This window comes from Lepidochelys olivacea (genome assembly GCF_965140295.1).
Source record: "Lepidochelys olivacea isolate rLepOli2 genome assembly, chromosome: 3".
NCBI classification, from domain to species: Eukaryota; Metazoa; Chordata; order Testudines; family Cheloniidae; genus Lepidochelys; species Lepidochelys olivacea.
In genome coordinates this window covers 160816379-160837889 of record NC_140413.1, presented here as the reverse complement: position 1 = coordinate 160837889, position 21511 = coordinate 160816379, and the positions used below count along the sequence as shown (strand labels likewise).

The window sequence follows — 21511 nt, the reverse complement described above, 5'->3', positions numbered from 1 at the left end:
GGCCAGTGCAAGTAAAAGCTGCAGTGGGCAAAGAGCAGGGAAAGCACTTTTTCGCATTTCGCTTAGATAATAATGGAGATCTGAAACATCCTGGCATGCCTGCAAAGTGCATACCATCTGTGCACAAATCAGGAGAGAGAAGAACCTTTCCTGCCCTTCCTGTTTGTCATGCTCATACACACTGTGCCACACCAACAAGCTGGATACTTGAAATCCAGCCATCTGCATTTCTTCCCTTCCACGAGCAGTCTTAGTCTTCCCCAGTGTACGGGAAAGGCAACCAGACTTCACGTTAACTAAATTGATGTTAAGATGCTACTCTACTACTGTATTGTCAGCAAAACTCCTTCCCTCTCTATAATTAATGTGAAGCAGATGGCAACAGAAAAACAAGGTGATTTTCACATTTGTTCCACAGTGACCAGATAATCACTATTTATTTTATCGTGAAGGAGGCACACAGAAAACCCAAGTCTCCTAAACGTATGTTCCATTACCTTCCCCAAGGCTTATCATCCTGTCATAGGCTTTGGAAACCAAGGAGGAAGAGCATTACTTACCTTCCAGATTGGTCCACATTACCAGAGTGTAATGGAAGTTATTAGTTCCCCATTCACAGGAAATGAGAGCGGGCTATTCAATACAGACTTCCTCTAATCTACCATCCTGAAAGAGGGACTCTAACCTCCCTGAGAGGAGCATTTGAGAGGCAATGTGCTAATCTTTCCTATCTTCTTCATCCTAGCCCACTAATTCTCTCTCTAATGATACTCCCCAGCAGACAAGAAGCAGGTGGCCCCTTTAAAGGTTAGTGTTAGCAATACCCCGGCTGGCCACTAGAGAGGAGACTTGAGCCAGGAGATCTAGTCATTTTTCACCAGGATACTCAGAACCATTATTGCCAGTGTGAAGTTTTGCCCCATCCCAGCCACCCTGCATATCAGACTTCAATGTAGGGGTGGATTGGCTCTAGTGAGCGTAGAGTGCAGCTGCTCCAAAGAGGCATTCACTCAAGAGAGGGCAGGTGAAAGGGGGGGGAGCAGTGCCGATACAATCTGCCCAGGAGTGATGCTGAAGGAGCCTCTCTCTCCCGGGTGGCCTGACCCAATTACTCCAGAATGGCGCCACCCACTTTTGGTTGGCTCCAGGATGCTGGTAGAGCAAAGTGTCTCTTAAATATTGACTCAAAGGCGATTACCCCACATCACAGTGTAAACATCTGCACAATTTGAAAAATAAGGTTTTAAAGGTAACCTATAAAGGAAACAAAATATGATGTTTGTGCCCATTTCTGCTTCTTTATGAATATTGCCACTAAAAAACATTTCACTAACAACAGTGCCACCTCCACTCAGTCAAACGCCCAGTGAAGGGATCGTTCTTTAACAAATGTGCACAATCCAGTATCTAGTCTATCTGACAGACTCGGCTACTCCACAAATAACTACCATGCACTCCAACATGTGCCCCACACACACACACACACACACACAGAGTATTACTCACACTTGCACTACAAAACGAAGCCCTAACTCCAACCTAATATTCCCCTATTATAACATATCACTACAGAAATTACTGCAGTGCCTATATCTTCATATTTAATGGAAGGGGCATAGGTGTCAGAATCTTTCATAAAGAGCCTTTTTTCTTCTAAGAATTTGTCAGGAGTATGTGGTAACAAGAAAAAAAAATAAAACAGCCAGTTACTTCAATTTTAGTCTTTAGTCTCATGATATCATTCAACCAGTTCTCCACAAAGACTTCTGGAGAAAAAATCAGTAGCCAAGAACTAATATGTCTAATGCAAAAACAAGCACGAAAAAATATCTTTTTTCAGAGCTGGAAAGGGGAGGAATGGAAATTCTTTATGCAGTATAAATAAGCAAAAAAGTGCACTATTTCTATTATTTTGCATCACTTAAGTTATAGGATCATGAAAATCATAGAATCATAGAATATCAGGGTTTGAAGGGACCTCAGGAGGTCATCTAGTCCAACACCCTGCTCAAAGCAGGGCTAATCCCGAACTAAATCATCCCAGCCAGGGCTTTGTCAAGCCTCTCCTTAAAAACCTAAGGAAGGAGATTCCACCACCTCCCTTGGTAACCCATTCCAGTGCTTCACCACCCTCCTAGTGAAAAAGTTTTTCCTAATATCCAACCTAAACCTCCCCCACTGCAACTTGAGACCATTACTCCTTGTTCGGTCATCTGGTACCACTGAGAACTGTCTATATCCATCCGCTTTGGAAACCCCTTTCAGGTTGTTGAAAGCAGCTATCAAATCCCCCCTCATTTCTTCTCTTCCGCAGACTAAACAATCCCAGTTCCCTCAGCCTCTCTTCATAAGTCATGTGCACCAGCCCCCTAATCATTTCTGTTGCCCTCCGCTGGACTCCTTCCAATTTTTCCACATCCTTCTTATAGTGTGGGGCCCAAAACTGGACACAGTACTCCAGATGAGGCCTCACCAATGCTGAATGGAGGGGAATGATCACGTCTCTCGATCTGCTGGCAGTGCTCCTACTTATACAGCCCAAAATACCGTTAACTTCTTGGCAACAGGGGCACACTGTTGACTCATATCCAGCTTCTTGTCCACTGTAACCCATAGGTCCTTTTCTGTAGAACTGCTGCCTAGCCATTCGGTCCCTAGTCTGTAGCGGTGAATGGGATTCTTCCGTCCTAAGTGCAGGACTCTCACTTGTTGAACCTCATCAGATTTCTGTTGGCCCAATCCTCTAATTTGTCTAGGTCCCTTTGTATCCTATCCCTACCCTCCAGCGTATCTACCACTCCTCCCAGTTTAGTGTCATCTGCAAACTTGCTGAGGGTGCAATCCACACCATCCTCCAGATCATTTATGAAGATATTGAACAAAACCGGCCCCAGGACCAACACTTGGGGCACTCCACTTGATTTAATTAATTAAATTTAAAACATCTTTCATTCTCACCTGCAAAATAAAAATATCTCAAATTATATACAAGTCCCTCCCCAACTCACTACATAGTCTGACACTGGTAGGAGAGCAGATTTATTCTCAGACTCAGCTGGTCTGCAACTTGTTGAGAGCTGGAGAACAGAGGAAACCGCAGGCCCAGTTGCTTAAAAAACAAGTACTATAAAACCACAATGATCTAGAACAGCTTCATAAACCATAATTTACTTCTAATCAGTCTCTCATGAAACAGGATTAGAGCAGGAAGCTTTATTAAAGTTCCTATTAATCATGACAATAAATTAACAATTTCCTATTTGCAAATGGAAAACACTGCCAGGGTCACAAAAAGAGTCTCTACTAAGAGTAGGCATTCCAGATGCAAAGTGGGGCTCATTTGCATTCCAGTACCCAGAATGCATTTCCAGTGTACACACAGCTGTGTAGCTGTGTATTAGCTATAACGGGACAAACTGAAAAGTTCTTGTGCCTCTGGAATTCGTGCTTTGACACTGAAGAGGTGCTTTCAAGGAATTTTTCAGATTGTCCCTCCCCGACAGAGCAAAAACAACACTGAATCAAACTAATCCCTAACAACAAATAAATCACCACAAACAGTAAAGGCTATAGCATAAAGACTTCAGATACAACTTAAAGTGACAGAGGTATGAGGCGATCACACTGATCATGGGAAGCAGTTAACAGGCACAAAGAAGAATCTTGCAGAGGGTATGATGGCGTCTCCATCCCATACAAGGCCTGAGCAGGTTAAAAAGGGCCAATTAACCTGAAAGGCTGCACCTAGAGGAGAGCCAGGGACTGATGAAGCCCACTTAGGGGAGGAGCTGGGCAAGGCTCATAAAGAAAGAGGATGGCAGGGGGAGGCTCTGCAGTCACTACCTGCAGGGGAGGGGAGTTGGCAGAAGACAAAGGAGAAGGTCTAGGAAGAGAATAAACCCTGGAATCCTCCCTTGGACTATAGACTCTGGCAAGAACCCGAAAGGGGGTGAAATAGCCACAAGGAGTAGAGGAAGCTTCACTGGTAACCCCTGGGAGCCAGAGTTGGAAAAGAAAAGTAGGAAAGAGCCCAGGGAAACAGCAACAAGTCGGAGCAGGAGCAGACAGTGGTTGCTGGGCATAGAGTCCTTGGGCTGGAATGCGGAATAGTGTCGGGGGGTCTGGGTTCCCCTATGAGCCACTGAGGAAGTGACACAGTCTGACCAGCAGATCAGAAGTCTGCCTGAGACCGTTTGTCCAGAGGGATACACAGGAAGGGGCACTTTATAGTGACCTACCCCCAGGACAAAGCCACAAAGAGAGAGCACCCCAAATCCAGAGAGAGAGAGAGAGAGACACACACACACACACTCACTCACTCTACAGATGGGCAACTGAAGGAGGGGGCGTCAGACTGGTCAAGAGCTAATCCCCCGATGAGCCACAAGAGGGCACCGCAGCAGTGAGTAGTAAATTCCATCACAGAAGGCTGAACATGCAAGAATAATATGCAATTGGATAGCACCTTTCATCCTAAGATCTCTCTAGCGTCTACAAACACCAGCCAATTAAGCCTTACAACATTGTGTGTATATTTTACAGTTGAATAAAAGAAACACAGAAGAGTTAAGCAACTGGTTGAGGGTTACACAGCAAATCAGTGGTAGAATCCTGGTCTCTTGACACCCAGCTATTTGCTCTAGGCACTAGACCAAAATGTCTTAATTCTGTGTAATCTCCACGAACATCTGTTTGAGTACAAATTGTAAGATTCAGAGAAAAACTAGCTACATTAATACAGCACAGCAAGTTGAGAGTTCACATGGTGAGCAGCATTTTTCACCTTGCAGGAATTGCGAAATGAGTTGAATAATTAAGTTTTTAATGAAAACCTGCTTTTCTGGTTTGCCTCCAACAAATTTCTTGTTGAAAATTGGTATCAATGTGACACCAATGGCATGAGACTAAGTGAAAGATTACAAAACCGGTTCCCATTGTGTTTTTATAATAGTTTCACACTGAAATAACTTTCAGTCCTCCTTTAACAATCACTCCCCTTCCCTGTGACTGGAGGTACAAATAATGGGTTCAGTTCTGCAAGTCCCCACTCAGGCAAAACTCCCACTGAACTTTCAGACTGGCCTCTATGGTTGTCTGTCATAACCATACAGCTAAGGGTAGCCTAGAATTCTTCTTTACTTGTAAGGAGTTAAGAAGCTCAAATAACCTGGTTGGCGCCTGACCAAAAGGACCAAGGGGGAAAGAAGATACTTTCAAATCTGGGGAGGGGGAGACTTTGTTTGTGCTTTTTGTTGGGTGTTCTCTCTCCTGGGACTGAGAGAGGCCAGGCCGAAATCCATCTCCTCCAACCAATCCTGAACCAGTCTCTAATATTACAAAAATAGTAAGTAAAGCCAGACAAGGCGTGTTAGATTATATTTTGTTTTAGCTTGGGAGTTTTCCCTTTGCTAGAACGAGGTTTGTTCCTGTTTTTTGTAACTTTGAACTAAGCCTAGAGGGAGTTCCTCTGTGTTTGTGAATCTTTTGTCACCCTGTAAAGTTATCTTCCATCTTGATTTTACAGAGGTGATTCTTTTACCTTTACTTTAAATAAAATTCTTCTTTTAAGAACCTGATTGATTTTCAGTGTCCTAAGACCGGGGGGGGGGGGGGGGAGGGAGTGGAGATAAATCTGTGCTCACTTTGTAACCAATTAGTTAGGATATTATTCTCAAGCCTCCCCAGGAAAGGGAGTGTAAGGGCTTGGGGGGGATATTTTGGGGGAGATAGGGCTCCAAGTGGCCCTTCCTGAATGTTTGTTTAAATCACTTGGTGGTGGCAGTATACCGCCCAAGGACAAAAAGGATTTGTGCCTTGGGGAATTTTTAACCTAAACTGGTAGAAATAAACTCAGGGGGTCATTCATGCAGGTCCCCATATCTGTACCACAGAGTTCAGAGTGGGGAGGGAACCCTGACCTGGTGGCAGTGCGGTGGGATCATTTTGAACCAAAAGCACAGAGCTTAGGATTTTAAAAGGACAAAAAAAATTTTTTTTCCTTTTGGCTGCTTGGAAGCAGGGAGGTTTTAAGCTGAGAGCACTTGGAGTTGTTCTTTTTCTCTGCCTGAGGGCAGGGTAGTTAACCTCCTGCAAGAAAATTCACATGCTAAAACAAAAGATAATCTAATACGCCTTGTCTGGCTTTACTTACTATTTTTGTAATATTAGAGACTGGTTCAGGATTAGTTGGAGGAGATGAATTTCGGCCTGGCCTCTCTCAGTCCTAGGAGAGAGAACACCCAACAAAAAGCACAAACAAAGTCTCCCCCTCCCCAGATTTGAAAGTATCTTCTTTCCCCATTGGTCCTTTTGGTCAGTTGCCAACCAGGTTATTTGAGCTTCTTAACTCCTTTACAAGTAAGGAGGAATTCTAGGCTACCCTTAGCTGTATGGTTATGACACAATCATTAGTAATACAACCATTTACAGAAGAGCAACCAGAGAAATGCTGATCTTAATTAAACTCTGTAGTTTCAAATACATTTCACAGTTTATACATGGCAAGGCACACTCCTTCTGATATTTTGCACAGAGGTGATAACCTAAACAAGTGCAGCTTTCATTTAAACAAATTTTTGTCATGATCTTGCTGAGGTGCTAGGGAGTTGATGACACAACACTTTGCAAGATGGGGCCCATTTATTTATTTATTTAAGAGAAATGAGCTGAATCATGTTTGAATACATTTATGCTGTGCTAGGAGCGCATGGCTGTTTGGAGCACTGGGATTGCAATTACAGTAAGTACTGTGTTAGTTGGTCACAACATTACTTACCTTCTGTGGGTTTTTTTCCCCTTCTGTAAACATGTACCCCAATGAACTCAGTACCTCTCCGAACGATGATGCATTGTCTCTTTAAAACCTCCAGGGCCAGACATTCAATACCTGGTCTTGCTATTCAGGCTCAAAATGTGTTGGCGCAAATAATTTGTGGGTTTGAGTTTAATTGGATATTCATAATTATTTGCATGTGTAATTGATGTCATTTAGGCATCTGACTACCTGAATTGCAGCTACAATCAGCTACCGTACTTAGGTGTCCAAACAACATCAACTGCATCCACAATCATGGGCAGGAGTCTAGACTGGATCCCTGTTCCAAATCAGGCCTTTAATTTGCTACTGATGTCAAAAAGGATATTCCAGGAAGCCCATCTTTCTGGGCCAGTGCTTTCTGCCATGCGTGATGGATGCGGAGCTGAAATAATTTATGAATGCTGAATATTGACCTGTGCAGACTGTTTGTGGTTTTAAATCCTTTTTCCTCTAAATGCGTTGTTCCTACCTAGTGAAATAAACAGTGCTTTAGTTTTAAGAAAGCTACAGGTCACTATATACATTAGTGGTCAGAGAGTTCCTAAGGGAAGGACCACAGGTGCTGAAACCAGCCAGATCAGCTGAGTAAGCATGACTCAGGCACAGGGTACTGTAGTCCAGGATCTGGTCAAAGAGTAGAGGACTGCATGATTCTGCCTCAGGAGAGGTAAATGCACAAGGCCTGAGGAATGCACTCAGAGACACCAGGAAGGAAAGAGAGGTGCAGCTCAGAGCCTTGCAACCTGACGGAATCTGACTACAAGTGTTGGGTCTGAAAACAACCTGAACCTCTTGGACTTGGGTCAGGTAGGCTCCGATCACCTCTGCCTGCCTGTGGGGTTTGGGTAGCAGAGGTTAAGTGCCTTGCTTCTGCTGGCTGCCACTGCCTTCCTACACTGTGGAGCACAGTGTTGACGCAGTGCCAGTCACTCCACAACATATGCAATGCAGCAAGGCAGGAGTGGGGCACACAGTCACTGCTGTGCCAATTCCACAGGCAGGAGGGGGTCAGAGACAGACTGCGTGCATGGGAAGTCCCTACCAGGCTGAGCCTCTAGGATGAGGTGGTGGCTCTGACACAAAATTGGGGAAGATGTCAGGTTTGGGTCAGTTCTGAAAAAGACCTGGGTACTCTTGGGTCTGCTGTGCTTGGCTTGGGCTTTAGAATTAGACCAGAGCAGACTAATGCAGTAATCTCTATGAGACATCACCATACAAGGCCAGGGTAATATCAGAGTTCTAGGGACATAATTCTAATTCCAGCCCTTTGTTTGTTTACAGTCTCCTCTATTAACTAGTTGAGTTTGAACCTTTGACTCCTGCCTGAAAAGCGAACAAACCAATTTAGCATGTAATATATATTTTAGATTCTATAGGCATAGTGAGAGGGCCAGATCTTCAGCTAGTGCTAATCAGCATAACTTCAATGACTTGCAGTCAAAGGGCTTGCACCGATTTCCACTAGCTGAGGAGCAGGCCCAGTGATCGCAGTAAGTGGACTGTAAATCAATAAATATGTCCTTGATGCACAAAGTAATATTTCTCTCTCCGATGACATAGCGTAGTGCTCTTGTTCTGTTAGAGGTGCACTGTCAGATAACATTTAAAAATTCAATATAAGACCGCCCTGAGGGAGAAACTTGATCTGCTTTCCCCTGTCTAATCCTTCACACATTTGCAACACCATGGATAAAATGTATCATCCATCTGTGGACAAATGTGAATTATGAGGGCAGGAAATTATGGTTTCATGAAAATTCTGATGTCTAGCTGATTTGGGAAAGGCTAAGGAGTTTCTGCAAAGAATGCAGGTGACACAGCAGGTATAAAATGGTGATTTGTTTCAACTTGATCCATAGGAATGTCATAGTAAAAGACCAAAAAAGGAACAAATGGATATAAACTGGCCACCAGGAAATTTAGACTAGAAATTAGACAAAGGTTTCTAACCATCAGAGGAGTGAAGTTTTGGAATAGCCTTCCAAGGGAAGCAGTGGGGGCAAAAGATCTATCTGGCTTTAAGATTAAACTCGATAAATTTATGGAGGAGATGGTATGATGAGATAACATGGTTTTGGTAATATTCATGGTAAATAGGCCCAATGGCCTGTGATGGAATATTAGATGGGGTGGGATCTGATTTACCCAGGAAAGAATTTTCTGTAGTATCTGGCTGATGTATCTTGCCAACATGCTCAGGGTTTAGCTGATCGCCATATTTGGGGTCGGGAAGGAATTTTCCTCCAGGGCAGATTGGAAGAGGCCCTGGAGGTTTTTCGCCTTCCTCTGTAGCATGGGGCACGGGTCACTTGCTGGAGGATTCTCTGCTCCTTGAAGTCTTTAAACTATGATTTGAGGACTTCAATAGCACAGATATAGGTGTGAGGTTTTTTGTAGGAGTGGTGGGTGAAATTCTGTAGCCTGCATTGTGCTGGAGATCAGACTAGATGATCATAATGGTCCCTTCTGACCTAAATATCTATGGATCTATGAATAAGTTGTTCTTTTGCCTTTCTTGCAATGCTACGAACAATGCAGGGTGCATCAACTTCAAGACAATGAAGATGAAAAAACATTTCTTCAATGCAAAGAACGTGCAGTCATTTGAAATGTAATAACATTGTTTCACAGATTAATCATTTTCCCCAAATTAGGACTGTAGATTCAGTTAATTTAAAAATAAGAAGCACCATTTCCTTTACATTTTTCAACTAACCAGGCCATCTTCCTAGATAAATGAAGTAGGGATCAGGTCGCCATTGGTGTGAATGGAAGCCTTGCTGGGTGGTTGGGAATCAGGTTGAGGTCACAAGACAGGGTGGTGTGTCTAATGTGGGAGAAGAGATTACCCAGACCTTTAATAATTCTGGACAATACCAGGTAAGCAAAAATGGAGAATCCCTTTACTGGGGGATGAAAGGTTGATACGGCAGCCAGGTGTACCTTGGCTGAACTGATGGACAACCTAGATGTCTTCAGATCCAATGGGTAATCTAGGATGAGGGAAAGGGGAACCAATTCCAGCTAGAGATGCAATGGACAAATGGATTGCACCATTGGACAATTTTTAAAAAATATTTCTGCAGGGAAGAAGTGCAGGTTGATGTTTTTCTGCTGTTTAATAACTCCTGCTGCACATCCATAGAGTAGGAAACCTCTGTTCCTGAGAGCCATCCAGGAGTCACACCCTGAGGTGTAGAACCACCAAGCTGGGGCGAAGCATGCAACCCACATCCTGAGACAGGAGAAGAGGAATGGTTGGGAGCTTGATTAACGGTTGGATATTTTGTTGAAGCAGGTAAGGGTAATAAGCTTGTCTCGGCCAGGTAGGTACTCTGAGAATAACTCTGGCTTTGTCCTGCCTGATCTTGTTCAATACCCCTAGAATTAGGGGCACTGGGGGAAAGGCATAGAACAGACCCTTCCTCCAAGGTAGAAAAAGGCCGTCCCGCAAGGAGTGGTGAACCAGGCCCCCGACCTTGACCAGAAGAGGGGACACTTCCTGTTCTCGGAGGTGGTGAAAATATCGATCTCTGGCATATGCTGTGGAGAACCTGAGTGTCCAGCTCCAAGTCATAGTCGAGGTAGATCACTGAAATCTGGATATGGTGGGCTATGCACCAGTTCCAGAGCTTTATAGCTTTGGTGCACAAGGAAGGGGATTTTGTTCCTCTTTGCTTGTTGATGTAAAACATGCAGGACACTTTGTCCATCATGACCCTGAATGCTTTGTCATTAGGAAATGGAGGCAAGAGTTCCTGACTACCCTGACTTCCAACAGGTTGATGTGGAGACTGGTTTCATGGACTGTCCATCTGCCCTGATTCCTGAGGGTATTGCGATGGGCACCCGATCTTAACAATGAAATTGCTGGAGTCATTGATGGGCTTGGGTGACAGAAAGGAACACCTGCACAGATATGGAGTTCTGTGCATGCAAAGGGACCATCACTGCCCTGTCCAAGGTGTCCCTGTTTGGAGCATAGGCAGTTCTGAGCCAACCCTGGAAGCAGCAGAACCATAGCCTTGTGTAATTGGTCACAAAAGGTAAAAGCTGCCACATGGCTCAAGACAACTTTTTATTGTGGTCCGAGAGCTTCCCTGAATTGTCGCTACCAGTCCTGACAAGGTCACAAATCTGTCTAAAGGGAGATATGCTCTGGCTGTCACTGAGTCCAAGAATACCCCTATAAACTGCATCCCTTTGTACTGGTACTATTGTGGATTTCTTTATGTTCAGCTGGAGGCCCAACTCTTGGAACAGAGCGAGGGCCTTCTGGGTAGACAATAACATTGCTTCGAAGGAACAGTCCTTGAGTAGCCGTTCATCAAGGTACGGGAAGACCAGGATCTCTTCCTGCCAAAAGTAAACTGCCATTACTGCTAGAGCCTTTGAAAACACACCTGGGGCTGAGGATAGGCCAAAGGGGAGCACATGGTACTGGAAATGATCTTTGCCTGTAGTGAATCATCGGTACTTCCTGTGTGATAGATGTATCAGAAGTAGACTTCTTGTAGGTCATGGGCTGAAAACTAATCCCCTTTCTCTAGTAAAGGAATTATAGTTGCCAGAGTTACCACCCTGAACCTCTGAGGCATCACAAACTTATTCAGTTGTCTTAGATCTAAGATTGGCCTCCAACTTCCATCCTTCTTGGGTGCTAGGAAGTATTTTGAGTAGAAACTCCTGCCCTTGTAAGGGAAAGGGACCAGTTCTATTGCTCCTAGTTGGAGGAGAGACTCCATCTCTTGCCTTAGTGGAAGCTTGTGAGAGGGGTCCCTAAAGAAGGCTGGGGAAGGGGAGTGGAAGGTAGGGAGTGACATAAACTGGATGGTATAGCCTGATGTCATGACCTCCAAGACCTATTGGTCCATGGTGATTTGCTCCCAAGCCTGGACGAAATGGATACGACAGTCTCCAAAGCGAGGGAGGCAGGCTGAAGGGCACAACTGTAAATCCAGAAAAGTGAGAGAATTCAAACTCTTGACCAACCTATCAAAACTGCAGTTTAGATGACACCTGGGTGGTCATGTGGGTGGTTGGGGGAAACCTGTCTCTCTTTCTGGAGGGTTCTGCAGATCTACGGTACCCCAAGAACTGAACAGGGCATGAGCTATTAAAACACTTCTTGCTCGTAGCTGTGTAAATGCCCAAGGTACATAGGGTAACCCTGAAGTCCTTCAATGTGTGCAGGGCATCATTCTTGTTCTCTGAGAAAAGCCTATGACCATCAAAGGGGAGGCCCTCTACAGCGTTCTGAACCTCCCTCAGAAACCACAAAAGTTAAAGCCATGACACCCTGCACATAACTACCACCGTAGAGATGGATCTGGCAGCAGCATCTAGGGATGTCTGGAGAGCCATTCAGGCTAGTAGCTGACCCTCCTCAACTACAGACTGGAATTGCTCCCTGCAGTCATATGGCAGCTATTCAATAAAGGCTGTGAGCTTGTTGTAATTAGCAAGGTTGTATTTGGTGACCGCTTGATAGTTTGCGATCCAGAGCTGCAGGGTTGCAGATGAGTAAGACTTTCCTCCAAAGAGATTCAGCCACTTTTGTTCCTTGTCATATCTCAAAAAGTACTGCCTACCCCGTTCACTCATTGCATCCACCACTAGGGAGTTAGGTGGGGGATGGGAAAATAAAAAGTGATAATCCTTAAGGGGTACGTAGTACTTATCTGTCCTTTTGCACACTGGTGAGGCAGCAGAGAAGGAAGTGAGGGCAGTTCCCCTGCGCACCCCTATATAGCCTCAGTGTCTGCCATAAAGAGGCATAAGATGATTTCTAGCTAGCAATGTCCGTTTGGCCTGCGTAATCTTCAATCAAGGGCTTCAGAGACACATGTGCACCTGAAGTGGGACCACAAAGGGCCACTACTTGAAGAAGAATTATAAGCAACTGAAAATAGAATCTTATAATGGCACGTGTTGAGCAACCTTAACTATGGCATTACCACCCTGCTCTGCCTATAACAAGTTTCCAGATCAGATGAACAGTGTGTGTGTAAAATACAAAACAGTTCCTAAACAGAGAGAGAGAGAGTGTGTGTGTGTGTGTGTGTGTGTGTGTAAAATATAAAACAGTTCCTAAACAGCTGCTGCATCCCTCCATGGAGGTGGCTCCATGTCAACACTGGATAAAGGAATTACCATACAATACATATGAAAAGGAACAATTAGGTTAATTATAAGAAAAATCTCCCTCCAACAGCTAGAGCTGTGAAACTGTGTCCCAAAGGATGTGGTGGAAGTCCATTGGAAACATTTAAAACTAGACTGGATTAAGCATTGGAAAAGTGTATTATAGGGAATAATCCTGCACTAGCAGTATGAAGATAGATTAGATGAACTAATAGTTTCTTTCCATTTCCAGTTACTTTGATTCTATATGTAAAGTATCTAAAATGCTTTGAGATTCCCACAGCTATAGCACTAAGTAAATTTTATAGTGTAGTATTAATTAAAAATGTTCATGCTACAGTTATAGCAGCAGAAAGGAAAGAAAAAGTCAAATATTTCCCTGTGTAACTCCACTGACTTCACTGGAGTTACACCAGCAATGTATTCGGCCTAAATAGTTTAGAAAGAGGCAAAATTCATAAGATTCACAGATATCATTTGTGTGATTACTCTGATGCCAGGCTCCATATGATCTGAAATTTGATGTTCAGATGGAGAATCAAATATAATGCAACCACAGAAACTGCCCAGGCAAGAAAAACTGTTTGTGCGTATGCAGCAGAAAGAGCAATTTTTGGTGCCCTCCTGGAACACTTCTACATCAATATTTTCCAAAATTAGAAACAATCATTGTTATGAAGTCTGGTACCACTCTGGAGAAAGGTTTACTAAAGAGCCCATTGCTTTTCTTTTTTTAAATTCAATCTGCATATTGTTGGAGCCTAGAGAAGAATGTATGTCAAAAACAGGAAGCTACAGGCAAAACTGCTTCCAGCAAAATATGAGCACTATAAAGATTTGGTAAAAGTTCCTAACAACTATTTGCTTTTAATCAATCTCTCATTAAAAGACCAGAACAGGTAATGTTATGAGAATACATTTAGTATTGATCATGGAAATAAATAAAGAGACTAATTTGCTATTTGAATATCCCCTCTATGAAAAATGCTGGTGGGTAATACTGCAATATGAATACAGTTGTGATATATGGTAGGCATCTGTAAAGCGGAGCTGACATTGCTAAGTTCAACTGCAAGGTGCAGAAGGAGGAGCAACAAAAGAATAGCACAAGCATGTAAGGAGAAAATCAGAAAGGCATAAAATGACATAAAATGCCCAGCAAGGGACATCAAAGGGAATAAGAGATTTTAAAAATACATTAGGACCAAGAGAAAGACAAAGGAAAGCACAAGCCCTCTACTTAACGGGGAAGGAGAGCTAATAACTGATGACATCAAGAAGGCTGATGTGTTTAATGCCTATTTTGCTTGAGTCTTCACTAAGAACGGTAATAGTGACCAGATACTCAACTCAACTAATATTAACAACATGGGGGAAGGAACACAAGCCAATATAAGGAAAGCACAGGTTAAAGGATATTTAAATGAGTTGTATCATTCAAGTCAGCAAGGCCTGATGAAATTCATCATATGGTACTTTAGGAACCATCATAGGGTATTTAAGGTACTGAAGCAATCTTGGAACCACTAGCAATTATCTTTGAGAACTCATGGAGGACAGAAGAGGTTCCAGAGGATTGAAAAAGGGTAAATATAATATCTATCTTTGAAAAGGGGTACAAAGAGGACCCCAGTAAGTATAGACCAATCAGCTTAACTTCAATATCTGGAAAGATACTGGAACAATTATTAAACAATCAATTTGTAAGCACCTGGAGGATAACAGGATTATAAGGAAGAGCCAGCATGGATTTGTCAAAAATAAATCATGACAAAAATCAACCTAATTTCCTTCATCAGGGTTACTGGCCTAGTAGAGGAGGGGGAGAACAATAGATGTGAGGTATCTTATTTTAGTAAGGCTTTTGACACAGTCCCACATGACATTCTTGTAAGTGAATTAGGGAAGTGTGGTCTAGATTAAATTACTATAAAGTGGGTGCTCAAATTGTTGAAAGACTGTACTCGAAGTAGTTATCAATAGTTTGCTGTCAAACTGGGAGGGATCTCTAGTGGAGTCCTGCATGTGTCTGTCCTGGGTCTGGTACTATTCAATATTTTCATTAAATGACTTGGATAATGGAGTGGAGAATATGCTTATAAAATGTGCAAATGAAACCAAGCTGGGGGTGGGGTGGGGTTGCAAGCACTTTGGACAACAGGATTAGAATTCAAAAGGACCTTGACAAAATTGGAGAATTGGTCTGAAATCAATAACATGAAAGTCAGTAAAGACAAGTGCAAAGTATTTCACTCTGGAAGGAAAGATCAAATGCATAGCTACAAAATGGGGATAACTGGCTAAGTGGCAGTACTGCTGGAAAGGATCTGGCGTTTATAATGGATCACAAACTGAATGAGAGTCAACAATGTGATGCAGTTGCAAAAAAAGCTCATTATCATTCTGTGGTGTATTAACAGGAATATTGTATGTAATACATGGGAGGTAACTGTCCCACTCCACTTGGCACTGGTGAGGCCTCTCTGCTGGAGTATTGTGTTCAATTCTGGGCACCACGCTTAAGGAAAGATGTGGACCAATTGGAGAGAGTCCAGAAGAGAGCAACAAAAGAGAGATACAAATCATAGAAAACTTGACCTGTGAGGAAAAGTTAAAATAACTGGGCATGTTTAGTATTGAGAAAAGACTACTGAAAGGGGACTGGCTAAGAGTCTTCAACATTTCAACATATTATTATGGGCTGTACTAAAGAGGACTATGAGCAATTGTTCTCTATATCCACTAAAAATAGGATAAGAAGTAATGGTCTTAATCTGCAGTAAGGGAGATTTAGATTAGCTATTAGGAAAAGATTTGTAACCATAAGGATAGTTAAACTCTGGAATGGGCTTTCAACAGAGGATGTGGAATCCCCATTATGGGAGGTTTTTAAGAACAGGTTGGACAAACACCTGTCAGGGATGGTCTAGGTTTACTCAGTCCTGCCTCAGAGCAAGGGACTGGACTTGATGACTGAGGTTCCCTCCAGCCCTATACTTCTATTATTCTATAATACTGGATAAAAAGGGTGGGAGTGCTGTTCACTGGTTGGAGAATTAGATGGAAGCAGGACCCCTGGAGTCTGACTCTTCTTGAATAAGTCACTTAGGCCAACATTTTCAAAAGTAAAAAGAAAAGGAGTACTTGTGGCACCTTAGAGACTAAACACATTTATTAGAGCATAAGCTTTCGTGAGCTACAGCTGAAGTGAGCTGTAGCTCACGAAAGCTTATGCTCTAATAAATGTGTTTAGTCTCTAAGGTGCCACAAGTACTCCTTTTCTTTTTGCAGATACAGACTAACACAGCTGCTACTCTGAAACCTGTCATTTTCAAACGTGAATACCTAAGTTGATTTACAGGTGCTGGATGGAACTTTACAAGTTCTGTGTGTTCCAGTTACACCGGTCCCACATGACACCTGAGAAATGAAGTTTTCATCTATAAGACTCTGTCCTACCCATATGGAAAAAGAAAGGACCTAAAATCTCAAGATAACCCATTCTCGTACTATCTGAAACATTTGTGGTTTGTCCATCACCTGTATATATAGGGTTTCTACAAGTAATCGCCGGGGAAAAAATTGGTCTTAATGTTACAACAGAACAACAAGCCCTGTGCCAAAAGCGATCATAAGGAAGGATGAGCTTGTGATTAAGGGACTGGATCAGGACTCAGGAGGTTTAGGTTCAATTCCCCACTCTGCCACAAACGTCCGGTGTGACCTTGGGCAAGGAACTTAATCGCTGTCTCAGTTCCCCATCTGTGAATTGGGGAGAATACTTCTTTGCCTCTCCTACCCTTTCTTTGACGTGTCTATTTAGACTACAAAATCTTCAGGGCAGGGATTCTCTCTTACTCTCTGTATATTTTTAAGAAGCCTACCACAATGGAGCTCTAGGTGCTAATATAATACAAATGATACATGCCCCCATTAAAGTTAATGGGAGTTTTGCCATGTACGTCGACGAGAGCTGGAACAGGTAGTTCAGACTGTAATCTGTGTTAAGTGAGCACAGGGAAATGACACATACAAAATTTTCAAGTTTCATACATTTGTGTTTGTGGGTTTTAATGCTCCTAACACATTAAAGACTTACTTCTGGCTAATCCTGCTTCATTTTGTAATTTCTTTTATGATATCCGACAGGCAGTCTCTTTCTAATAATTTTATCTGTAACATGTATTTCATGTACTACAAAAAATAAAAAGAAAGATGATTTATGCAGGGCTGTTTTGTGGTTAAATTTCTAGGATGTTAGATCAGAAAGTCAGTTCCTGAAGGTGGAACCCTTACATTGCAAAGACCTTTTAGAATTTTGAAAACTGGACTGTTAATTAAAAATAAGAAACACTCCAGTACTTTTGGGTACAACATCCAGTAATTTTTAATGCAGAATCATGCAGTATTAGATTTTGCATACACCTGGCATGCAGGCTGAAATGAAACTTGATACTTAATAGTATTTACAAATGCTTTTAGTTCAGAATGGTATGGTGCTGAAATCTTCAGCTACTCAGGTTGTCCTTTTGTGAATATAGATTCATTAACTTTCTCAGCATTTCATTAGAAAGACAGCAGATTACATAGTTTTTTAGATTTTAAGTATAAACAGTCTTTGTTGTTACAAACTTCAGCTAGTATGATTACGATACTGACAGAGCAAACATTATGTAAGTAACTTTAACAGTTAAGCTATGCGATGTTCCAGATTACACAGTATACGTACAACAAAACAGGAGCTTGAATGGATGCACTTTGTACGTCCTCAGGAGGCAGTGGACAAAATGGAGCTAAAAATTGTAGCCCTAAGTTCAATTAAAATATATCATGTTAATTGTCCAAAATTAAAAACAAATAAGCTGTTTTACCTTCCACATCAAGGCACCTAGGTGAGCTATGTGACCAGATAAGGTTATACATGCACTCAAGGAACTTTGTCCCCTTTAGTTTATATCCAGGAAAGCACTGATAATATACCACTGTTCCTACTGGGAAGGAGGACTCGAACTCAGATATGTTAATGTAACTATGAGGAAGAACCAATGGCCTCAGGCAACCTGCAAATTAAGAAGAGGAAGGTATCTTTTATTATGAGGTGCTTGTCTTAGTCATTGTAACACATCTTGATTATGGTTCCCAAGTTGAGAAGCACAATATTTCCCATCCTCCCCACAGTGAATGGCATTCCTGCTTAATCTTTCTCTTAGATGCTCAAGTGTCATTACCTCATTTCAAGTTCTTTTATTGCTTAGCCCACACATTCTGCCAAGATAATATATATCATCTGCAAACCCAAAATAGCATTAATGACAATTGCAATGTTTCGTTTTGCACACCCACACATTCACCAGTTTAGCAGTTGTCACTTATTACAAGGTGGAATTCTTAATAAATAAAGACGGTCACCTATACAAAACCCTGGGTTTTATTCCTCTCCTCAAACAGGCAGTCACAGAGGTTATGTTTAATACTGAAATTGATGCTGTTACAAGATATACACAGCAGCAAAAGAGGCCAAGATTTCAAAAATGAGTAGTGATTTTGGGAGCCCAATTTGAGATCGTTTAGAGGAGCCTGATTTTCAGAAAGTGCTCAGTGCGCTCACCTTCCGGAAATCAGGCCCTTCAAGGGGTTTCAGATTGGGCACCCAAAAATGGAGGCACCTAAACTCATCAGTCATTTTTGAGAACAGTGGCCACAGCTGATCGAGAAAGGGACAAACTTACCTTCAGTAGAATTACACCAGAGATGAGTTTGGCCCAGAGTGATTAACTCCAGACAGACTTTGTAATTTTGGCACCCTAGAGGGGGAATTGACAGCAGTTGGCTTCACAAATGAGATGACATTTGGAATAAAAGGAAATTCACTACATAATCACTCACGACTTTCTAATATTTGATTCACATGTATGCAAACAATGTTCTGAGTGGATATTGAGACTTGAGATTTCAAGTTGTGTACTGAAATAAACTAGAATTATTTTGCTCACTGCCTTAAAAATGACCCTCTTGGTAATGACTAATGGTGCTGATTTTTAGCTTGCAATGATTTTGAGGAATGATGATTAGCAATCTGGGAATGAAAAAAGCTTTATGAAAATTTATGAGACTAACATAAGCTGTTTGTTGTGGCAACAACCATTATTAATAGGCCTCTTGTCACTATCAGGAATTCCAGAAGGAAGGTCACATGGATTCCCATAATTTCAAGCCTTGTTATACAAACTGTTAAAAATTAGAGAGTCTTACTTTATCAAAATAAAAGCTACAGGCCAGATCTTCCAATTTGAGTACATCCTGCAAAGTGCTGTGTACTTTCAACTCCCTTTTCTTGAGATGTCCAGCCGCCACTTTAAAGAAACAGCTTCTAACTAGTCCAAAGACAGGAGAATAATTCAGGGCTCCGGCCATTGGGGGAGGGGGAGAGGGGACGGAAACTTGTTGCATCACGTTCAGCACAACGGCTTTTAATAGTAGTTTTACTAGTTCATGAATCCCCTTCGCTCAAATAAAGCCACAATGGCCCTATTTATTGGCTATTGCCTCCTCTTCTGTACCAAATATAAAACACATGCACTTCTGCAGACAAAGAGTACAGACTATATAAATGGGGCAAGTTTACCTTCAATGGAATTATACCAGAGTGAATTTGGCCTCTTGGACAGATTTCTAAAGGTATTTATGTCCCTAAAGAAGGTAGGCATCTAGTGAGATTTTCAATAGGTGCTTTAAAAATCCCGCTAAGTGCCTATATGCATCAGACACCTAAATAAATACCTTTGACAATCTGGTCCTACGTGACTAAGTTCAGATAAGGTTTTGTTTGGATTTCCAGATAAAGATGACAGAGCTCTGATGCACAGGCCCCAACGGACGACTGCATATATGCAAATTTAAAAAGTACATTATGAAATGTAGTATTAAAGCCTGGTTATAATTCCTTGTGTGATTGTACATGACGTGCAGAAAATCATATTACATACGAGCACCCAGTTCACAGCGCTACAGTAAATCTAACCTGCCCTTTCCTCAGACATTTAAACTGGGTTCACAGAAAGATGGTCTCCCATTTCTGGGGGTAAGAGAGTTTGGAGGGAGGAGCCCTCCAATATGTAAGTTTCACAGAGCACAGTATATAAAAAAGTATGAAAAAAAAAATCAATCTTCTGATACAGTTACATGAAGGTCTATCCAGAAACAAGGGCCTTCCCATTTTCACCAGGAGCTCGGAAACTTTAATTCCACAAAAAGAAAAGGAGTACTTGTGGCACCTTAGAGACTAACCAATTTATTTGAGCATAAGCTTTCGTGAGCTACAGCTCGCTTCATCGGATGCATAAAGTACTTTCCACTTCATGCATCCGATGAAGTGAGCTGTAGCTCATGAAAGCTCATGCTCAAATAAATCCGTTAGTCTCTAAGGTGCCACAAGTACTCTTTTTCTTTTTGCGAATACAAACTAACAAGGCTGCTACTCTGAAACCTTTAATTCCACAAGAATTCAGTTTAAAAAACAAGAAAGAGGGTGGCATCTTCCAGTGCTTCACAATTCTTAGTGATCCAGAAAACTTTTTTCCCCTTTAATACATAACTAAAATCCTGTCGTTCAGCAACTAGGAGTATGTAATTCCAAAATCAACCCCAAAATATAGTCTGTGTTATTAATCATCAGACAAATGCACTCTTGAAGGGTATGTTTACATTGGAGCTGAAGGTGTCATTGCAGTTTGAGTAGACATACCAACACTAGCACCCTAAAAAGAGAAGTGTAGCCACAGCAGCGCATGTGGTGGGAGGTGCTGGCTGCCCTGAGGACACATCTTGGATGTGACTGTACTCAGGCGGCTAGCCTATCTTACCACTTCTACCATCACAGCGATGCGTCTATTTTTAGCGTGCTCACTCCATCAGAGCTAGTGCAGGTATGTCTACTTGAACTGACAGTTACACCTCCAGCTCCAGGGTAGGTATCCTCAAAGTCAGATGTGATCAGATTTATGGGCCACACTTATGCGTTGCACTTAAGGATTGTTGTCATCTAGGCCCTGATTTTCAAAGGTATTTAGGCACCTAACTGAAATCTATGGGAGTTAGGCACCGAAATACCTTTGAGGATCTGGGCCTTAGTTACCAGGCTCGCCTTCTCTCACCCAAAAATACAATTAGAAGATCATATACATTTCCCCCTATTTTTAAACAAATTAAGTTTATCTACTCTAACAATTTTTCACTGTTTTTTCCTTTGCTAAAATAGCTAACTTGGCAAACAAATAAAGGTGTAGAGGGGGTTGGTATTAGAAAACAATGCCATTCACGTCTAGTTAACTTAGATCCATCCCAGGTCCGTTACTGTCAGTACTGTCTAAAGCCTCAAATCATTGGACTCGTTTCTCATTTACACCAAGACCTCTTTACACGGCTCTGAAAACTTGAAAGGGGCCTTAGCATAATGAGAATCAGGTCCACAGTAATTGGTGGGCTATGTAAAATGAGTTGGTGGTCTATGTCCTAGTGGACAAGTGCCCACCTCATATTTAGCACTTGTGA

The 21511-nt window shown here is 42.2% G+C and overlaps 1 protein-coding gene across 5 annotated transcripts in view; it reads right to left on the bottom strand.

Annotated features, from left to right (window-relative positions):
• SUSD4 (sushi domain containing 4) overlaps positions 1–21511 on the bottom strand; it is a 183914-nt gene that overhangs the window by 11338 nt on the left and 151065 nt on the right. For 2 of the 5 annotated variants that reach the window (XM_084623371.1, XM_084623370.1), the window contains exons 5-6: positions 18691–18765; positions 17833–18021 (exon numbers count right to left, since the gene is read on the bottom strand). The exons of 1 other annotated variant lie outside the window; for it this stretch is intronic. In XM_084623371.1, the coding sequence (XP_084479497.1) occupies positions 17833–18021; positions 18691–18765 (264 nt within the window). The remainder of the gene's footprint in view (positions 1–17832; positions 18022–18690; positions 18766–21511) is intronic. 2 more of the 5 variants (XM_084623374.1, XM_084623372.1) reach the window with 1 other exon arrangement.